At 39.5% G+C, this 16607-nt stretch overlaps 1 protein-coding gene across 2 annotated transcripts; it reads left to right on the top strand.

The window, feature by feature from the left end:
* Positions 1 to 4044: 4044 nt before the first annotated feature.
* pias4b (protein inhibitor of activated STAT, 4b) lies at positions 4045 to 14972 on the top strand. 2 transcript variants are annotated; one of them, XM_017495098.2, is made up of 11 exons: positions 4045 to 4271; positions 6848 to 7193; positions 9748 to 9832; positions 10041 to 10079; positions 10310 to 10400; positions 10822 to 10947; positions 11066 to 11171; positions 12646 to 12719; positions 13573 to 13733; positions 14139 to 14272; positions 14653 to 14972. In XM_017495098.2, exons 1-11 carry the CDS (start codon positions 4245 to 4247, stop codon positions 14841 to 14843), a joined length of 1380 nt encoding a protein of 459 aa, XP_017350587.1. In that variant the 5' UTR covers positions 4045 to 4244; the 3' UTR covers positions 14844 to 14972. The 2 variants fall into 2 exon arrangements, with proteins under 2 accessions (XP_017350587.1, XP_017350588.1); XM_017495099.3 differs by lacking the exon at positions 4045 to 4271 and adding an exon at positions 5476 to 5590.
* The last annotated feature ends 1635 nt before the right edge of the window (positions 14973 to 16607 follow it).

Below are 16607 nucleotides of genomic sequence, written 5' to 3' on the forward strand. Positions count from 1 at the left end.
TCATCAAATATTCCTAGGTAGATACAATATATGCAATGTGTGTGGGCTCTGGGTGTCCAACAATGCCACATCAAATTTTACAGTTTGCATTTAGAGTGTCCTGGCCATATGGCAGAGGTCATAGGTCATAAGGCAGGGGCTTCTGAGTCACATCACTCTGATCATCTCTTTGATGTTCTGATGCCAAGAACACTTACACTGTAGCCATCCCAAACAAAACATCTCCTATCTTTTACCTTTATGGCTGACATATTTCATTTTATTTTCAATTACTTTATTTTAAGTCCTCTCACAGGCCTTCAACATAAAGGCAACTCTCTGTCTCTGTGAAATTAAATCGGAGCAACGGAGAGACATTTTTCTTTCCTGCTGGAATTTATCACTTTTTGGCAGGAGGATTACATATGATCATAACTACATAGTTCTCTGAGCAGTCCATCCATCCATCCATCCATCCATCCATCTATCAAGATTCCCCTCCTCTCTCTTCTTTTTCCAATATTATCCTTCATCCACTATTCTCAACTCAAAACCATGGGATGCTGCAGGACTCAAGGAGCAAGGAGGCACTTTATGAAATCAATCACTCTTGCTGAAAAAGAGGATGACCCTCTTACTTTCACCATCTCTCCCCAAATAGCCCTGTGAACCCAAGGTTCAGAGGTCAGGGGTGAAAGAGAAAAGTGGTCAAAGGTACATCGCTCATGTAAAATTGTCCAGGAGGAGAATTACGTAAGCTCTTGCTATCGAGCTGGATGGCCATGTTTATGATCTGTCACAAGCGGGAAATGGTTTATCAGCGCTTCAAAGGAAGCATTTTAGTGAGGGGTCAAGAGGGTTCAAGGAGTATTAACCCTTATTTTAAATAACAGGGTATTTACCTATAAATCACACATGCTCGATATACAGCCCTAAAATTATACTGTCAAATCGGTATTTCTCAATTCTCTCACGTTTTCAGGAAGTGCACCATAAAACCAGCGAGAGACCCCTGAAGTGCACAGGCCTGGTCGTAGCACAAGGGTCGTATTGATGTTAGCCTACTGACTATGTGAGAAAGATCAAGAATTCAATCATGAATTGCCATAATGAGCTCACAGGCACTCTGGGTGTAGTGTTGAGCTTACTAAGCATATAAACATGACAGTTTAGTCTTGAGTGGCTGCTTGAAATTCTCAAATCCAGCCTGCAGCTTTCAGCTGTGAGGCTATTGACCATCCCTTTGGTCAACACTAATCTACTGTTTAATCATACCACAAAACACAAACTATTCAAATTTCATTTTCTTGGATAGGACTTCTTAAATGGTATTCTTTATTATGTTTTTTTTGTTGTTGTTAATTTCTCTCTGTCTCCTTTCTTTGCCCTCGTCCTCCTCCATCTCTGAGCTCTAACACGCGGCTCTCTCCTGAGCACGGTCCGCCTTTAAATTAATATATTGATATTGACAAGCCATCTGCCACAGGCATAAATTATTGGAAGGAAGAAGGCTTCGGTCACGTGACTTTTACCATCCATAATGATATACACACCCCCTCAGGGATGGACACTCCACTCACTGTAGGTGCCATTTTGAAATGCGCTTGGCAGGCAGGCTGTCTGTGTTTGCTGATATTAAGTCCATGTGTGCAAACATAAGGCTATGGAAGTGTGTTTATTAATGCCGAACAGGAATGAATGCAATCACAAACCTACATTCTAGCCTAGATTTATTATTTCATATTTTTCTGTCTGTTTTGCAGTTTGACTGTCTGTGCCTTCTTCAAGTGAACTAATTAATTTCTTTTCTTATTAAATATATTCATTAAGAGAGAAATCTTCAGAAAGCTCTGAACTCAAGCAAGATCTTTATGCATGCATCTAAACAGCATAGATATAATTACAGGCTTTTGCTTTTGTATTTTAGACAGCCTGTTCTCTGCAGCTTGGCACATTGGTCAATGTTCTAATCATTTAGATGAGGCTTCAGCGAGTTAAGAAGATCAGCCAATCAGCCAAGTGCCCAGTGCCCTCTGGCCAGTGCTGACCCTCTGACCTCTTCTGTTGACCCTTGGGTCAAGGGTCACCTTCTAAGGTCAACAAATGCTGGACACTACACTGGACAAGAGCTGCCTCCATGGATACAGCGCTGCCCCAGGAGACAGTGGGAGTCATGGCAACAACCATAGACATATAAAAAGATGCCGCATTGGCCACTGGATCATACGTTAACCTCCCCACTTTGTTGGTCCAGGCAACAGTAATAAGTCTTAGCTTATATTATAGTTTAAATTATAAACTAAATTGCCCATAATCGAGATTTTCATCTATACTGCCATTTTTCTCAAAACTGACTTCTATGACAAGCTCCTTGTTTCGGCTGAGCGACTGACATATTGTGAATCTTACTGTACTTAGTTGGCTGGTTAACTTTTCTCCAACTCTGAAGGTTTCCCAAAGTGAGACAGTTGAGGAAGAAGTGGGAAGTAGCTGTAAGAAGGGAAGGTGTTTCTGCAGGTGAGTCCTCTGTGATATGCAGTGAGCACTTCAAGTCAGAGGACTTTGACAGGACAGGTCAGACTGTCAGGATTAGAGATGGAGATAAACCACCTGTCTTCCGTTTCCCCACTCATCTCCAAACAGTAGGTGTATCGATAGACTATAATGACTAAATCATCAAATTGTGGCTCGTTATTATTATTAGCTATTATAAATCTATTAATATTTATTATTCTCATCATCAACAACATCATCATCGTCACATAAATATTTCTACCACTGTAATTGTAAATGTTCTACCAGATCCATAAAGGATTATCTTAAAAATAGGCTATCTTTGTAATTGTCTGTTTTGGAGTATATCTGTATCCTTTTATTGCTAATAACATATAGAAAGCAGACCGACTGCCAGTGTCTCACGATTTGATTTGTATTTGCCGATTGTGTTCCATTTTGGTACAATGATTGTCAATTATTTGTACTTAAAGATGCACTATTTGGATTTTTTTATTCAGTATTTAAAAGTGAACGAGCTTTATTAACAGAATTCTGACCTGGAGCACAAGAAAAGCTAAAAGATGAGGTTGAACACAGAAAAATCCATTTCCACAATGAAAAAAATTTCATGTACATTCAATTATATGACATTAGGGACGTCTCAGCATTTATTAATCAAGAAAAATACGCAGAATCTATGCTTGACAAGCGTGAGTTTTCACAATTCCTTACGACAATGAATCATTTTCCTAGTCTAACTATCGAGATTCTAAGTAACTGGAGACAGAACTTTTTTTTTTTTGTACTCCACATGCATCATAAACCATTGAAATCGTTTGAGAAATATAAACGTTATTTTGCTTTTTATCCAGAAAAACCCCTCCGTTTACTTCTATTTGTTTATAGAGCAGTCTTGCCCGGATCAATATGGCGGACACGTTGACTTATCGCAGCAACGGACCAAAGCGGCCAATGCGGCGTCTAAATATGTCTATGGCAACGACCCTAGAAGCGCCATTTTGCAGTGTTTTACAGGACTTTAGCACAACCTGCTGGCGAAACACGAGCATGAAACATGAAGGCGACTCTCCGGCGAATGATGTTTCCTATCAATTTATTAAATAAGACCACAGAATAATAATAATTTAAAAAAAAAAATCGCGTTTAATGTGACGTGTAGGCTATATAATTCAAATATATCAAATTCATATTTAAATAGCCTGCTTTTGTCACCGTCCAAGCGCCATAATGCGTCAAGTACTGAAGTGTTCACAATATGTTAATATGTTAATAAGTCACAAGACTTCTTTATTTATTTTAGCTGTGTTGTCAATTGTCTATTTTTATAGATAACACTATGTCGCACAGTATCCGAAACCAAACCAGAATCACGTGGGTCTTCATTTCCCCTCAAATACATTTGCCTTGTATCTTTTATTATTATTATTATTATTATTATTATTATTATTATTATTAACAACGCCCAAATTTAACCACCTCAGCAGGCTTTGACCATGTGGTCTTTGGCTGAATCCCAAATTCTTCTTTCTCCCTATATAAGTGCACTGCATTAGGGTATGATATAATGGACTTCTACACCTTGCGTGGTGACCTATTTGTCCAATAAAGTGCCTTTTGGGATTTCACCAGCCTCGGCTTAGTTGGCGTTACATTTATTGATGACTGTGCGAGGCCGCTTTATTGGCGTTTAATCGGTTTATTGTAATTGAAACAAGTTTTTTGTGTGTGTGAAAGTAAAGTAAATAATAATGGCGGGCCAGCTGTTGGAAGCGACGGTATGTTTCTATGGATATTTCTGCGTGACTTACAGTTTTCTTCGTGACTTTTTACTTTTAAACATTCTTTCTTTTCTTATGTTTTAGGCTCTAAGCTGTTGAAAATGTTTTAAAGTGACAAGAACTGTTCAGCTAAAACCAGCAACGCAAAACCACTTCGAGTTGATGTGTAAACAGATGCTCTTTTAAACACGGACAAGCTAAACCCTAGGCCTAGCCGCCATCTTGAAGCTTAATCACTAGGCCTACTTAATGAAGTGGGGAAAAATCTGTCTTCTCCTCAGTCCTCAATGAGCCACAATAGAGAGTGTCAAATCAGGATTTACATAATGTTAGTAACTCAAAACTCGCAAAGGATTGTGGGGAAAGAAATATCTGTACCCTGTTAAACCCGAATTCTGAGAAACTTCTCAGGGCAGCCTTAAAGGAAAACTCATCCCCACACGTTAAATATGTTTAGATCAAAATATTTGTGATGTGTTTAGGGTTTCTGGTGCTAAAATGTTGGTTGGCTGGCTCCGTTATCCTTGTGAGAAGTTAGTGGTTGTGTGCCACACTGACGTCACAGGGGGACATGGCCAACACGTTTACATTTAATTCATTTAGCAGATACTTTTATCCAAAGCGACTTACAAATGAGGAAATACAAGCACAGAGAATAATACAGGTCGTGTTACCGTGCAAGATTTCCGATTGTGTGCCAGAAGAGCGATGTGCACAGAGTAGACGTGTAACAGTGCGTTCAAGTCACATCGAAACGATCCTATTTACAAGTTGAACGTCACCACAATTGTTGGTCGCAATTATGAGTGGGGAAACTCTTTGAGCTCAGCGTTTCGGAGTTGGGTCCGTGCCGGTAAGTAAATATGATGGAATCAGTGGACTATAGACGTTGCGTCAGTAGTTGACGGTAAATTTGTTGAAATTGAATGTTCACTCGTCTCAGATGCTGATTTCAGTTATTATGTGTTTGCTTTTTTATTTACAATAAAACAAGCTAATTGCCTGCACAAAATACGATAGCGTTGTACAGTTAAGGTATAATTAAGTAGCCATAAAGTTTACAGTGGCTTTGTAAATTGACTTAAAACATTTTTTTTTTTAAACAGAACACTGCTGATGTGCATTCTTTGTTCTTCATTTTGTAGAAGTAGAGTTAAAAACCTTGCTGTATTTTGTTTTTGTAGTTAAGAGAAGGTACGTCACCATCTTGCTCTGACATCTCAGAGTGACTTGAACACACCTGATGTCATAATTACGACTTCCCAAACTCGTGAATATGAACTTCCCAGGAGGACTTGAACGCACAGTAAGAGCAGGTGGGACAAGTTAGAGGTTAGATAAGTGTTTATGGAAGACATGGGTCTTTTGCTGTTGGAAGTTCATTCAACCACTAAGGGACAGTCAATTTGAAGGTTTTGGAAAGGGACCTCGGGTATCGCTGTGTAGGCACTACCAGGCGTTGGTCGTTAACTGATTGGAGATTGCGTGAAGGAACATAAACCTCAAGGAGAGTGTTGAGGTAAGGGGGTGTTGTTTCAAATAAGGTCTTGTACATGAGCATAAAGGCTCTGGAAGCCAGTGGAGGGAGACAAAGCGTGGTGTGACGTGGGTCCTTTTGGTCTGGTTGAAAACAAATGTGCTTCCACATTCTGAATCAGTTGAAGGGGTTTGATGGAGCTGGCTGGGAGGCCCAGGACTAGTGTGTTGCAGTAGTCCAGTTTTGAGATAACAAGAGCCTGGACTTGTTGCTGTGTGACATGATCAGTGCGATAGGGTCTGATTCATTTATTCTTTTTACGTTTTACAGATTGAACCTACAGGACCATGCAGTTGTTGATTTGTGGTCTGTAAAGTTCAAGTGGTCATCAAAAATCACCCCAAGGTTTCTGGCTGTCCTGATTGGCTTGAGTGCGGTTGAGCCTAATTATATCCAGTTATAATGGAGTTTTCATAGAAGGAAAAACTTGAGTTATCTCAAAAAATAAAACGCATTGGGATGTTCTGTAGGAAAATAATCAACTGTGCTGATTATTTTCCTATAACAGCACACCTGCAATGATTTATTCCTTACTTATGGCAGCACTAGTAGTGTAACCAGGAATTAATTTCAGCGGGGTTGAGAAAGTATACAAAATAAAATCACAGGACAATCTGTACAGTACATGATCTAATGCGACACACTCGTGCTTTTCGGGTGGATGTCAAACAGCAGTAGGATCGGTGATGGCACCGAATTGTTATTTAACCAACCTATCTTGCCCTATTAATAACACTGCCATAAAATACCTTTATCTTATCAAATCTGTTCTACTCGTTGATCCTGATTGGTTAATCCTGCTTCACACTGTAGCAGATTGTAGCCAATAAAATGTCATTAAACAAACTAAGCGACACATTTGACATGTAATGAATTATATGAAGTCATAATGATGACTTTGTGGACCATTTATATATATATTTTTCATGAAAAGCTTAAGTTATTAAGGTTATTTAAGGACCCTACATAAACAGAAGTTGAGAAGGTGGTGTAAAGCACTTTACTACTAACTTGGACAATCTCTATACTTCTGCAGGTGATGGTGGAGAGCCTGAGGGTGACCGAGCTGCGGTCTCTCCTCTCCGTTATGGGAAAGGACAAGAGAGGGCTGAAGAAGGATCTAGTGCAGAGAGCCATCGAGCTCCTCCATAACAACTTCCATCCAGAGCTTTTCTCTGCTATCCAGGAGCTCTATGACCACCGTCACTACACTGTCAAAGCCAACAGTAGACGCTCCCAGGTTATCACCATGCAAACTGCTGTAGAGGTGGCGACTGATCATCCCAAGGAATTCTGTGGGCCAGTTCCTAAACCTGAAGTGCACATGATCAAGCTTCCATTCTATCAAATTCTGGAGACCATCGTTGCTCCTGTATCTCTAGGTACAGCAGCAGCATCACGGAGCAATTATGTCTTAAAATTTTGATGTCTTGAACAGTTTCCATGAATTGGTTTGTTTTTATGATTGCTGCTTAATTTTAGTTGTGTTATGGTCTTATTAAAGGCAGCAGAGTTTTGTATAGTGCTTAGGCATATTCCCTCTGCCCTGATGACTAGTTGAAATGTGGAGATATTAATAAAGTAGTCTTCTTTAAGTATTCACTTAATGGGCAAGTGTATGTATTGTTTCAAATGGTGCCTTAAGCCAGGCAGTTCTCCTTAATGTCTTCACTTTGGTGATATTTGGCAATCCAATACCAGGTCAATTAATGACAAAAGACACATTTATTTTACTAGTTCTTCGACATTGGCTTTATTGTTGCAGATGCCATATTGCTCTCTGCTATCAAAAGCTCCATCCTCTGTGATTGGTCATAGAGGTTCATTCAGTATCTGTGCAGGCCTTGCCAAAGCGTGAGCACCTTTTTTGTACCCCAGAATAAGAAATGGGGTATGTTGTGGTCTCTGAAACTTCACAGGCACCTGCAAATGAGGACCACAAGTCCGTCATTTGGAACCAAAACTCTGCCTTGGTCGTGGTGTCAGATTGAATAGCAGAAACGAGTGGAAGCTCCAAGTGAAGCAAGACCCCATGACTGCTCAGAAGCTACAGTGCTCTCCACTAATATTAGCACTTTTGGTAAATATGAGCAAAGAAGACTGTGAAAAATTGTCTTTATTGTTTAAGCTTTTGATCTTTCTTTTTTTTTTAAAAATCACAAAAATACTCTGCTCTCATGGCTATCAAGCAATTGCAAACACAACAGGTTTATTAAAAAATATCTTTATTAAATATAGGTGTGCAACAGTTATTGGCACCCTTTTAGTCAATGCTTTGTGCTACCTCCCTTTGCCAAGATAATACCTCTAGCTAACAGAGTCTTTTCCTATAATGCCTGATTAGGTTGGAGAATACATGGCAAGGAATCTGAGACGGTTCCTCCATAAAGAATCTCTCCAGATCCTGCAAATTTCGAGGTCCATGCTGGTGGACTCTCCTCTTCAGTTCACTCCACAGGTTTTCTATGGTTTTCAAGTCAGGGGACTGGGATGAACATGGCAGGACCTTGATTTTGTGGTCAGTAAACCGTTTTTGTGTTGCTTTTGATGTATGTTTTGGATCATTGTCCTGCTAGAAGGTCCAACCATGGCCCATTTTAAGCTTTCTGGCAGAGGAAGTTAGGTTTTCATTTAATATCTGTTGAGTTCATTATGCCATGTATCCTAGCATAATGTCCAGGTCCTCTGGCAGAAAAAGAGCCACCGCCATATTTAACCGTGGGCATGAGGTACTTTTCCATCTTGATTCCTCTCTGTGTGCACAAAACCACCTCTGGGCTTTATTGCCAAAAAGCTCTATTTTGGTTTCATTTGACCATAGAACCTGAACCCATCTGAAGTTCCAGTAGTGTCTGGCAAACTGAAGATGCTTGAGTTTGTTTTTGGAGGAGAGTAGAGGCTTATTTCTTGAAACCCTTCCAAACAACTTATGGTGATGTAGGTGAATTCAGATTGTAGTTTGAAGCCTTTCTGACCCCAATATGGAACTACCTTCTGCAGTTATCCAGCTGTGATCCTTGGAGATGTTTTGGCCACTCGAACCATCCTCTGCACAGTGCGTTGAGACAATATAGACACGCATCCTATTCCAAGTTGATTCATAACATTTCCAGTTGACTGGAACTTCTTAATTATTAACCTGATGGTGGAAACGGGCATTTTCAATTCTTCTGCTATTTTCTTAGACATTTCCCATTTTGTGAAGCTCAACAACCTTTTACTGCACATCACAGCTATATTCCTTGGTCTAACCCATTCGTATGAGTGACTAAGGGAATTTGGCCTATGTGTTACCTCATATTTATACCACCATGAAACAGGAAGTCATGGTTGAAAAATTTCCTGTTCCTAGTCACCCCGAGTGTTTTTTTTTTATTTTATTTTTTTATTTTTTTTATTTAAAACAATTAAATATCAATGGAAATATACTTCAAATATCTTTCTCATATGAATTCATAGGGGTGCCAATAATTTTGCACACCTATATTTAACTTTTTTTTTTTAATAAACATGTTTCGTTTGCAACCGTTTGATATCCATGAGAGCAGAATATTTTTTATTTTTTATTATTTATTTTTTTTAAACAAAAGATCAAAAGGTTAAATGATAAAGACCAATTTTCGCAGCCTTGTTTGCTCATATGTACCAAGGGTGCCAATATTAGTAGAGGGCACTGCATTCAGATTGCAAATACATAGATGGGCATTCTATCTGTTTATATCAAACCAATCAGTCTTATCCCTGCTAACTTAGACCAACATGAATTCCATGCTGGTTTATGTGCGTTGGATTTAGCTGGGGGGTAAAAAACCCTTGCTTGACTTCATGGTGCAGCTAGCATCATTCTATACTTGCGAATATCTTGAATGTAGTATTTAAATAGCATCTAAATAATGAACTGATTTCTTTTCTGATTCTCACTTCATTCATTCCCAGTGCCCACATTTGCAACTCTTCCACAGACCAACGTAATCACGTTTTCTCTGACTAGAAGACAATCAGCTCAGATCAAAAACCATCAGTAAGTTACGTCCTTCCTCAAATGAGGAAACTGATTTTTACCACTTTTTATTAAAAGAACATCCTGAATTGAGGGATGTACATGTATTTGGTAGAAGGTGAATTTCGCAGGAATGATTCTGCTGTTGTTCCAAGTTAAATATGAAGATTGTTGTTGGGTTAAATATGACTATTCTAATTGTTTCTCATGGCCCTTCACTGCTCAAAAGGACCAAAGCTGGAATGATGTCCATTCAAGTGGTGCTCAGGTGAGTTTGCACTCTGGAGGTTCAATCTTCTAATCTTATGAATCAGACTGTACCTGCTGGTGAGTAGTGTGATTATAGCAGCAATAACAAGTACCTGTTCTTGGCCTTTTATTTCACATCAAGGTTGCTTACTTATTAAAAATGAATAATCCAAAATGATGTCTATTTAAACCCCATATTAATCACAAGGGTGTGTTTGTGTGTGAGATAGCATGTTATGTGCATTTCAGAATTTGCTACACAGAGAGTATTGGTGTCGAAGATGATCAGTATCCACCAAATATTACTGTTGTGGTTAATGGCCATCCCTGTCCTGTACAGGTAACTCTTGATGACCTGCATATTAGTGATGCATTTAAATGCATTAAAACTTAAAGAAATTGCTTGAATTTGTTTCTTTCTTTTTTTTTGCCCATGGCGCATATATTAATTAAGGGCCCAACCACAGACACAGTGCCATGCTCAAATGAGGGCACCATTTGGGACAGGGAATATAGGCAAATTCATATAATAAAAACATGACTGGTAATGCCCAATAGGCTTTCTGCATTTTACCTTATGAATTTCCTGTGCTTGGACGCCAGTGATGGGGTAGCCGTATTTTTATCTAGCTTTTTATGGTTTTGTATAAAACATTACCAGAAAATTTCTAAATAAAAAAGACAAGGAATTGTTTAGTAATAAAACAATTCCTTTCATAATAAACACCATGTGTATACGTAATATTATTTCTTACAATCAGGCTCACTACTCTTCCAGTGAAAAAGGATTGGAGCCTTCTCAACCTTGTCGTCCAATCAATCTCACACCATTTGTGAAACAGACCACTATGAATCGTGTTGTTGTCTTCTGGGATAACTTTGGCAAGGTACACTGGTTCTTCTGATCATGTTAGTCTTGTCATTGTTCAAAAAATACAAAAATTGAAAGATATGACTCATAATCTCTCTTCTTTCTGTGTGTGTTTATGTACATGTGTGTTTTAGTTTTATTCTATGGCTATATATCTGGTGAAGGGGTTCTCTTCAGCAGATTTGTTGACACAGCTCCAGACAAATGGAGTGGAGAGTGTAGAATGCTGCAGACAAAAAGGTGAGTGGCCTGAATTCATATCGGATTGAATTTTACAATTAATTTTCCCTCACAATGCTGTTGATGCTCAATTCTCTGTAACATCAGCTCTGACTATAGTTCCAGCTGCAAGGTTTTCATTAATGGGCTCATTCTAATACATTATCATTTCTATAGTAACAGCTTACACAGGGACATATATGGCAGACATAAATGGATTAAAAATCATGTCACTGCTGATTTGGTTTTCGAGACCGTCTACAGGGTCAGTGCTTTTTAACAGTCAGAGGTAAAGCTTTACCTTTTAGTTTTCTAACATGTGATTCTTCAGGACAGAAGGCTTTGTGGTGTCCCTGCAACTTTTAACATATTTTTAAAAAGAGACGCTGGTGAGACAATGACTGTTTATAGCTGCTGTAACATGCACTAATCAGCCATAAACTTAATCCACTGACGGTGAAGTGAATATTGATTATCTTGTTATAGTGGCACTTGTCAAGGGGTGGGATATATTAGGCAGCAAGTGAACATTTCTAGAACAATTCAAGTCATTTCCAGTGAACCAGCAACAGGGTCATGGGTGCATGAGGCTCATTGATGCATGCTGGGAGTGATGGCTAGCCCATCTGGTCTGATCCTACAGAAGAGCTACTGTAGCACGGCTTGCTGAAAAAGTTCATGTTGGCTATGATAGAAAGGAGTCCGAACACACAGTGCATCACAGATTGTTGCATATGCTGACCCCTGTCCACCGTCACAATGCGCACGTGATCATCAGAACTGGACCATGGAGCAATGGAAGAAGGTGGCCTGGTCTGATGAATCATGTTTTCTTTTCCATCATGTGGACGGCCGGGTGCATGTGCTTCGCGTACCTGGGCTTAACATGACAAAGAGTTCAAGATGTTGACTTGGCCTCCAAATTCCCCAGATCTCAATCTGATCGAGCATCTGTAGTCCGATCCATGGAGGTCCCATCTCACAACAGCAGGACTACAGGATCTGCTGCTAACGTCTTGGTGCCAGATACCACAGCACACCTTAAGAGGTCTTATGGAGTCCATGCCTTGATGGATCAGAGCTGTTTTGACTTCACAAGGGGGACCTACACAATATTAGGCAGGTGGTTTTAATGTTCTGGCTGATTGGTGCGAGTGATGATGAGGAACTTGTTTCTTGGACGTTCTGCAACATTAAACACAATTAAAAATGAATAACAAGCATGATGGTTTTTCTTTCATTAATAAGTTGTAATTGTTGACAAATTTCAGGAGGAATAAAACACTTAAGGACACGCTGCTATTGGAAGATAATCAATTTTGCTTTGTATTGGGCCATATCACACCACTCTGTTGTTGATCAATTTAGTGTAACATGACCTCCTGTTCCTCCCATCGTACTTTGTCAATGGTCCTTTTTTTTATTATTATTTATTTATTTTATCTTTTTTTGGTCCCAATTTCTTCCCAAATTGTGCTTTTACTCTGGTTCACAGTTTGCGAGAAGCTGCGCAGTAATCCTGAGAATGAGATCGCCACCACAGGGCTGCAAGTGTCCCTTACCTGTCCTGTAAGTGTTCAAAATGGAAACCGAAGTTGCAGCTAAGTAACATGAATATCTGTAAAAAAAAAAATAATAATAAATAAATAAAAATAATATTAATAAATTTAGCTTTCTTGAGATATTGTTTTAGTATTCTTTTCAAAAGATTTCACTTGTACTGTAGGTGGCTTCTAGCTATTTCCAATCTGTAGCGAATGAGCAATTAGCATAAGCACAAATGTGAAGTAAGTCTAATTAAACATGTATGCCAAACATTGGAATGGTTTTATGAATTAATCTCTAAATATGTATCATTTATACATTCAGAAAACCACTGAGTTATCACTGTAGCAACAGGAAATGGCACAAAACCTTCAGGAAAGACTAAATATCTGGATTTGCTTATTACTGTATTGCTTTGAGTATGGAGAGTTGAATAGTTTTGGTTTCTCTTGCATCTGTCTCATGAGACTTTGAGGTGCAACACTTGTAGAATTGAATTGAAGTTATATAGCTGTGTTTTTAGCTTTTACTAAAATGATAGAATTTAAAATCTGCTCTTAGACTTAGAAGTGAGAAGAGAAGGGGCGTTTCAAGTCAACATGTTATGTACTTTTCTCAGTGCAGCGAAATCAATCAAATCATCTCCATTTCACTACAGCACATAGCTACCCTACAATTTGATCAAAGCACTACATTCAGTGTGTGTGAGGAAATCCCACTTAGCTATGAAGGTTTTGCCAATTTTTTTAGCAACATCTTGTTTTGCTTTTTTTTTAGACCACTACATATGTTTTTTAGTGATGTATTGATATTGACTGAAACGTAAGAAAATTGGAAACCGATCTGAGATTTTAAGCATGTCTGTCTGTCTTAACAGCTGGCAAAAATGCGCATGTCTACCCCCTGTCGAGCGCAGACATGTGCCCACCTGCAGTGTTTCGATGCAGCCTTCTACCTGCAGATGAACGAGAGGAAGCCTACATGGACTTGTCCTGTCTGCCATAAGCCTGCCCTCTTTGACACTCTACAGATCGATGGGTAATGTCCTCCCCACAGACACTTTTTTTTTTTTTTTGTGACAGTCCATTCAGGTGAGCACTCCAGAGGCATTTGTCATGGCTGACAACACCAGCTATTTAAAGGGGAAAAACAGACATTTTAGCCAATTCAAGGTGCCTTTTGCTTCATACATCTGAGGTAAGGAGTGTGTAGTGTATCACTATCTGTCTCCCATTGTTAGACATTTTAAAGGTCCAGTTTCTATGGGGGGGGGCAGGGGGCTGAGATGTTGAACAGATGGTGCTCCCTAACACACACACACACACACACACACACACCAACCAACCACCAGAGAGAGTGAAAGTGTCGAATTTTGCTGACCACACTGTTGATTGTTAGTGGCGGTGGCAGAGGATGATGAAGATGGATGTTGTTGTTGTGTAGTTTGCTGAGTAGCATACTCCAGTGCGCAGACAAGGACTTGAAGGAGATTGAGTACCTGTCTAATGGCTCTTGGAGAGCAGTGGGAAAGGAAAAAGAGCGCAGCAAAGCCACAGATCTCTCCTCACTCAGCCACAGTAAGGCCTGCTTCATCTTAAAGGGGAAGTCTGTAATGTGTAAAAGTGTTTCTAGACCTGTAAGAAACATAACATTTCGCTCTGTTTACAGATCATACTAGCTGCTTTGTTTTTCTCAGCTCAGTCCTTTTTTTTCCGCCAGACATACAATGTTTGGTTTTGTTTTGTTTTTTTTGTCAGTGTTTTCCAAGATAGCAGAGAGCTCTAAAAAATGACAAACAGCTCCTTTAAGATTCTAAACTAATGATATGTCTCAGCCTTGGACCACAATTCAATTCTGAAATGACTTTATCTAGCACATTTGTTTTTGATGGTATAAATTTTAGGAATTTAAGTTGTTTTGATTCATTAGATTTTTCTGTTTAACAATTGCTCTACAGAGAATTCTGTGGTACGAGATGTTGTGGATCTAACTCGGTGCTCATCTGACAGTGAGGATGGTGGTGAGGCCAGGCAGACAGAAGAGATTGTTTTGACGCATGTAAAAAATGAAAGTGTGCTTCTCCAAAGGCAACATTCCTGTGAAGACATGAGTGATGCCTGGCAAATTATGTATTTTTGTAGTTCTTAAATTATATTCATTCTAAACTCCAGTATTGTGTATACTGTATATGTTCATTTCTTACTGTTCTGTTTGTTTCTCTTTTTATTTACTCAAACTGCCAAACAGGTTAAATAAAGGTTTGTTTTTATATCTGTATGGGTGTTTTATTTTTTCCTTTTTCTGTTATTGATGGAACAAAAAAACCCTGATCAGCCATAACATTAAAACCACTGACAGGTGATGTGAATAACGTTAATTATCTCATTACAATGGCACCTGTCAAGGGATGGGATATGTTACGCAGCAAGTAATCAGTCAGTACTCAAAGGTGATGTGTTGGAAGCAGGAAAAATGGGTGAGTGTCAGATCAAGCGACTTTGACAAGGGCCAAATTGTGCTGGCTAGACAACTGGGTCAGCATCTCCAAAATGGCAGGTCTTGTGGGGTGTTCCTGGTGCACAGTGGTTAGTAGGAAGGACAATTGGTGAACCAGCAAAAGGGTCATGGCTGCCCAAGGCTCACTGACACATGGGGAGTGAAGACTAGCCCATCTGGTCCATTTCCACATATTGCTGAAAAGTTCATGCTGGCTATGTTAGAAAGGTGTGAGAACACACAGTGCATCACAGCTTGTTTGCTGCGTAGCCACAGACTGGTCAGAGTGCCCATGCTGAACACTTGTCCACTGCCGAAAGTATCTTCAAATGGGCATGTGCGCATCAGAACTGGACCATGGAGCAATGGAAGAAGGTGTCCTCGTCTGATGAATCATGTTTTGTTTTACTGGATGTGGATAGCCGGGGGTGCATGTGCATCACTTTCCTGGGGAAGAGATGACACCAGGAAGAAGGCAAGCTGGTGGAGGAAGTGTGATGCTCTGGGCAATGTTCTGCTGGGAAAACTTGGGTCCTGGCAATCATGTGGATGTTACTTTGACACTTTTCACCTACCTAATCATTGTTGCAGACCAAGTACACTCCTTCACGGTGACGGTATTCCCTAATGGCAGTGGCCTCTTTCAGCAGGATAATGCACCCTTCCACACTGCAAAAACTGTTCAGGAATGGTTTGAGGAACATGACAAAGAGTTCAAGGTGTTGACTCAGCCTCCAAATTCCCCAGATCTCAATCTGAGCGTCTGTGAGATGTGCTGGACAAACAAGTCAGAACCATTGAGGTCCCACGTCACTACTTGCAGGACTTAAAGGATCTGCTGCTAACATCTTAGTGCCAGATACCACAGCGCACCGTCAGAGGTCTTGTGAAGTCCATGCCTTGACAGGTCAGAGCTGTTTAGGCTTCACAAGGGGGACCTACACAATATTAGGCAGGTGCTTTTAATGTTCTGACTGATTGGTGTAAATTTCTGGTATGTATTTTGTAACATTTGATGTGGATTGTATATTATGACATTCACTGCCTTACCCTCAAGACCACATCTGTAGTGGCTTTATTTATATTTATTGATATTTATATTTTTATATGTAAATTACACATATAGAGGTTTGGTCAATTGATTACCAGTGTGTAAAGCTCGAGTGAGCCGATGTCCTCAACCGTCAATCACTGATATTTACAAGTAACTTTTTATTTTCAGACTACTCTCCACCACTGCTTCTGTGTTCTTAATAGAAATTATATATATATTAAAAAACATGAATACTATTTAGTAAATATGTAAATAGTTTGTGGTGCCATGGCCAAAGACTTATTTCTATAAAAAATTATTTATAATAAATGATACACACTTCGGACGGTGTTCTGCTTTGGGATGGGAATAGCCTTACACAT

The sequence above is a fragment of the Ictalurus punctatus genome, chromosome 20 (assembly GCF_001660625.3).
Source record: "Ictalurus punctatus breed USDA103 chromosome 20, Coco_2.0, whole genome shotgun sequence".
NCBI classification, from domain to species: domain Eukaryota; kingdom Metazoa; phylum Chordata; class Actinopteri; order Siluriformes; family Ictaluridae; genus Ictalurus; species Ictalurus punctatus.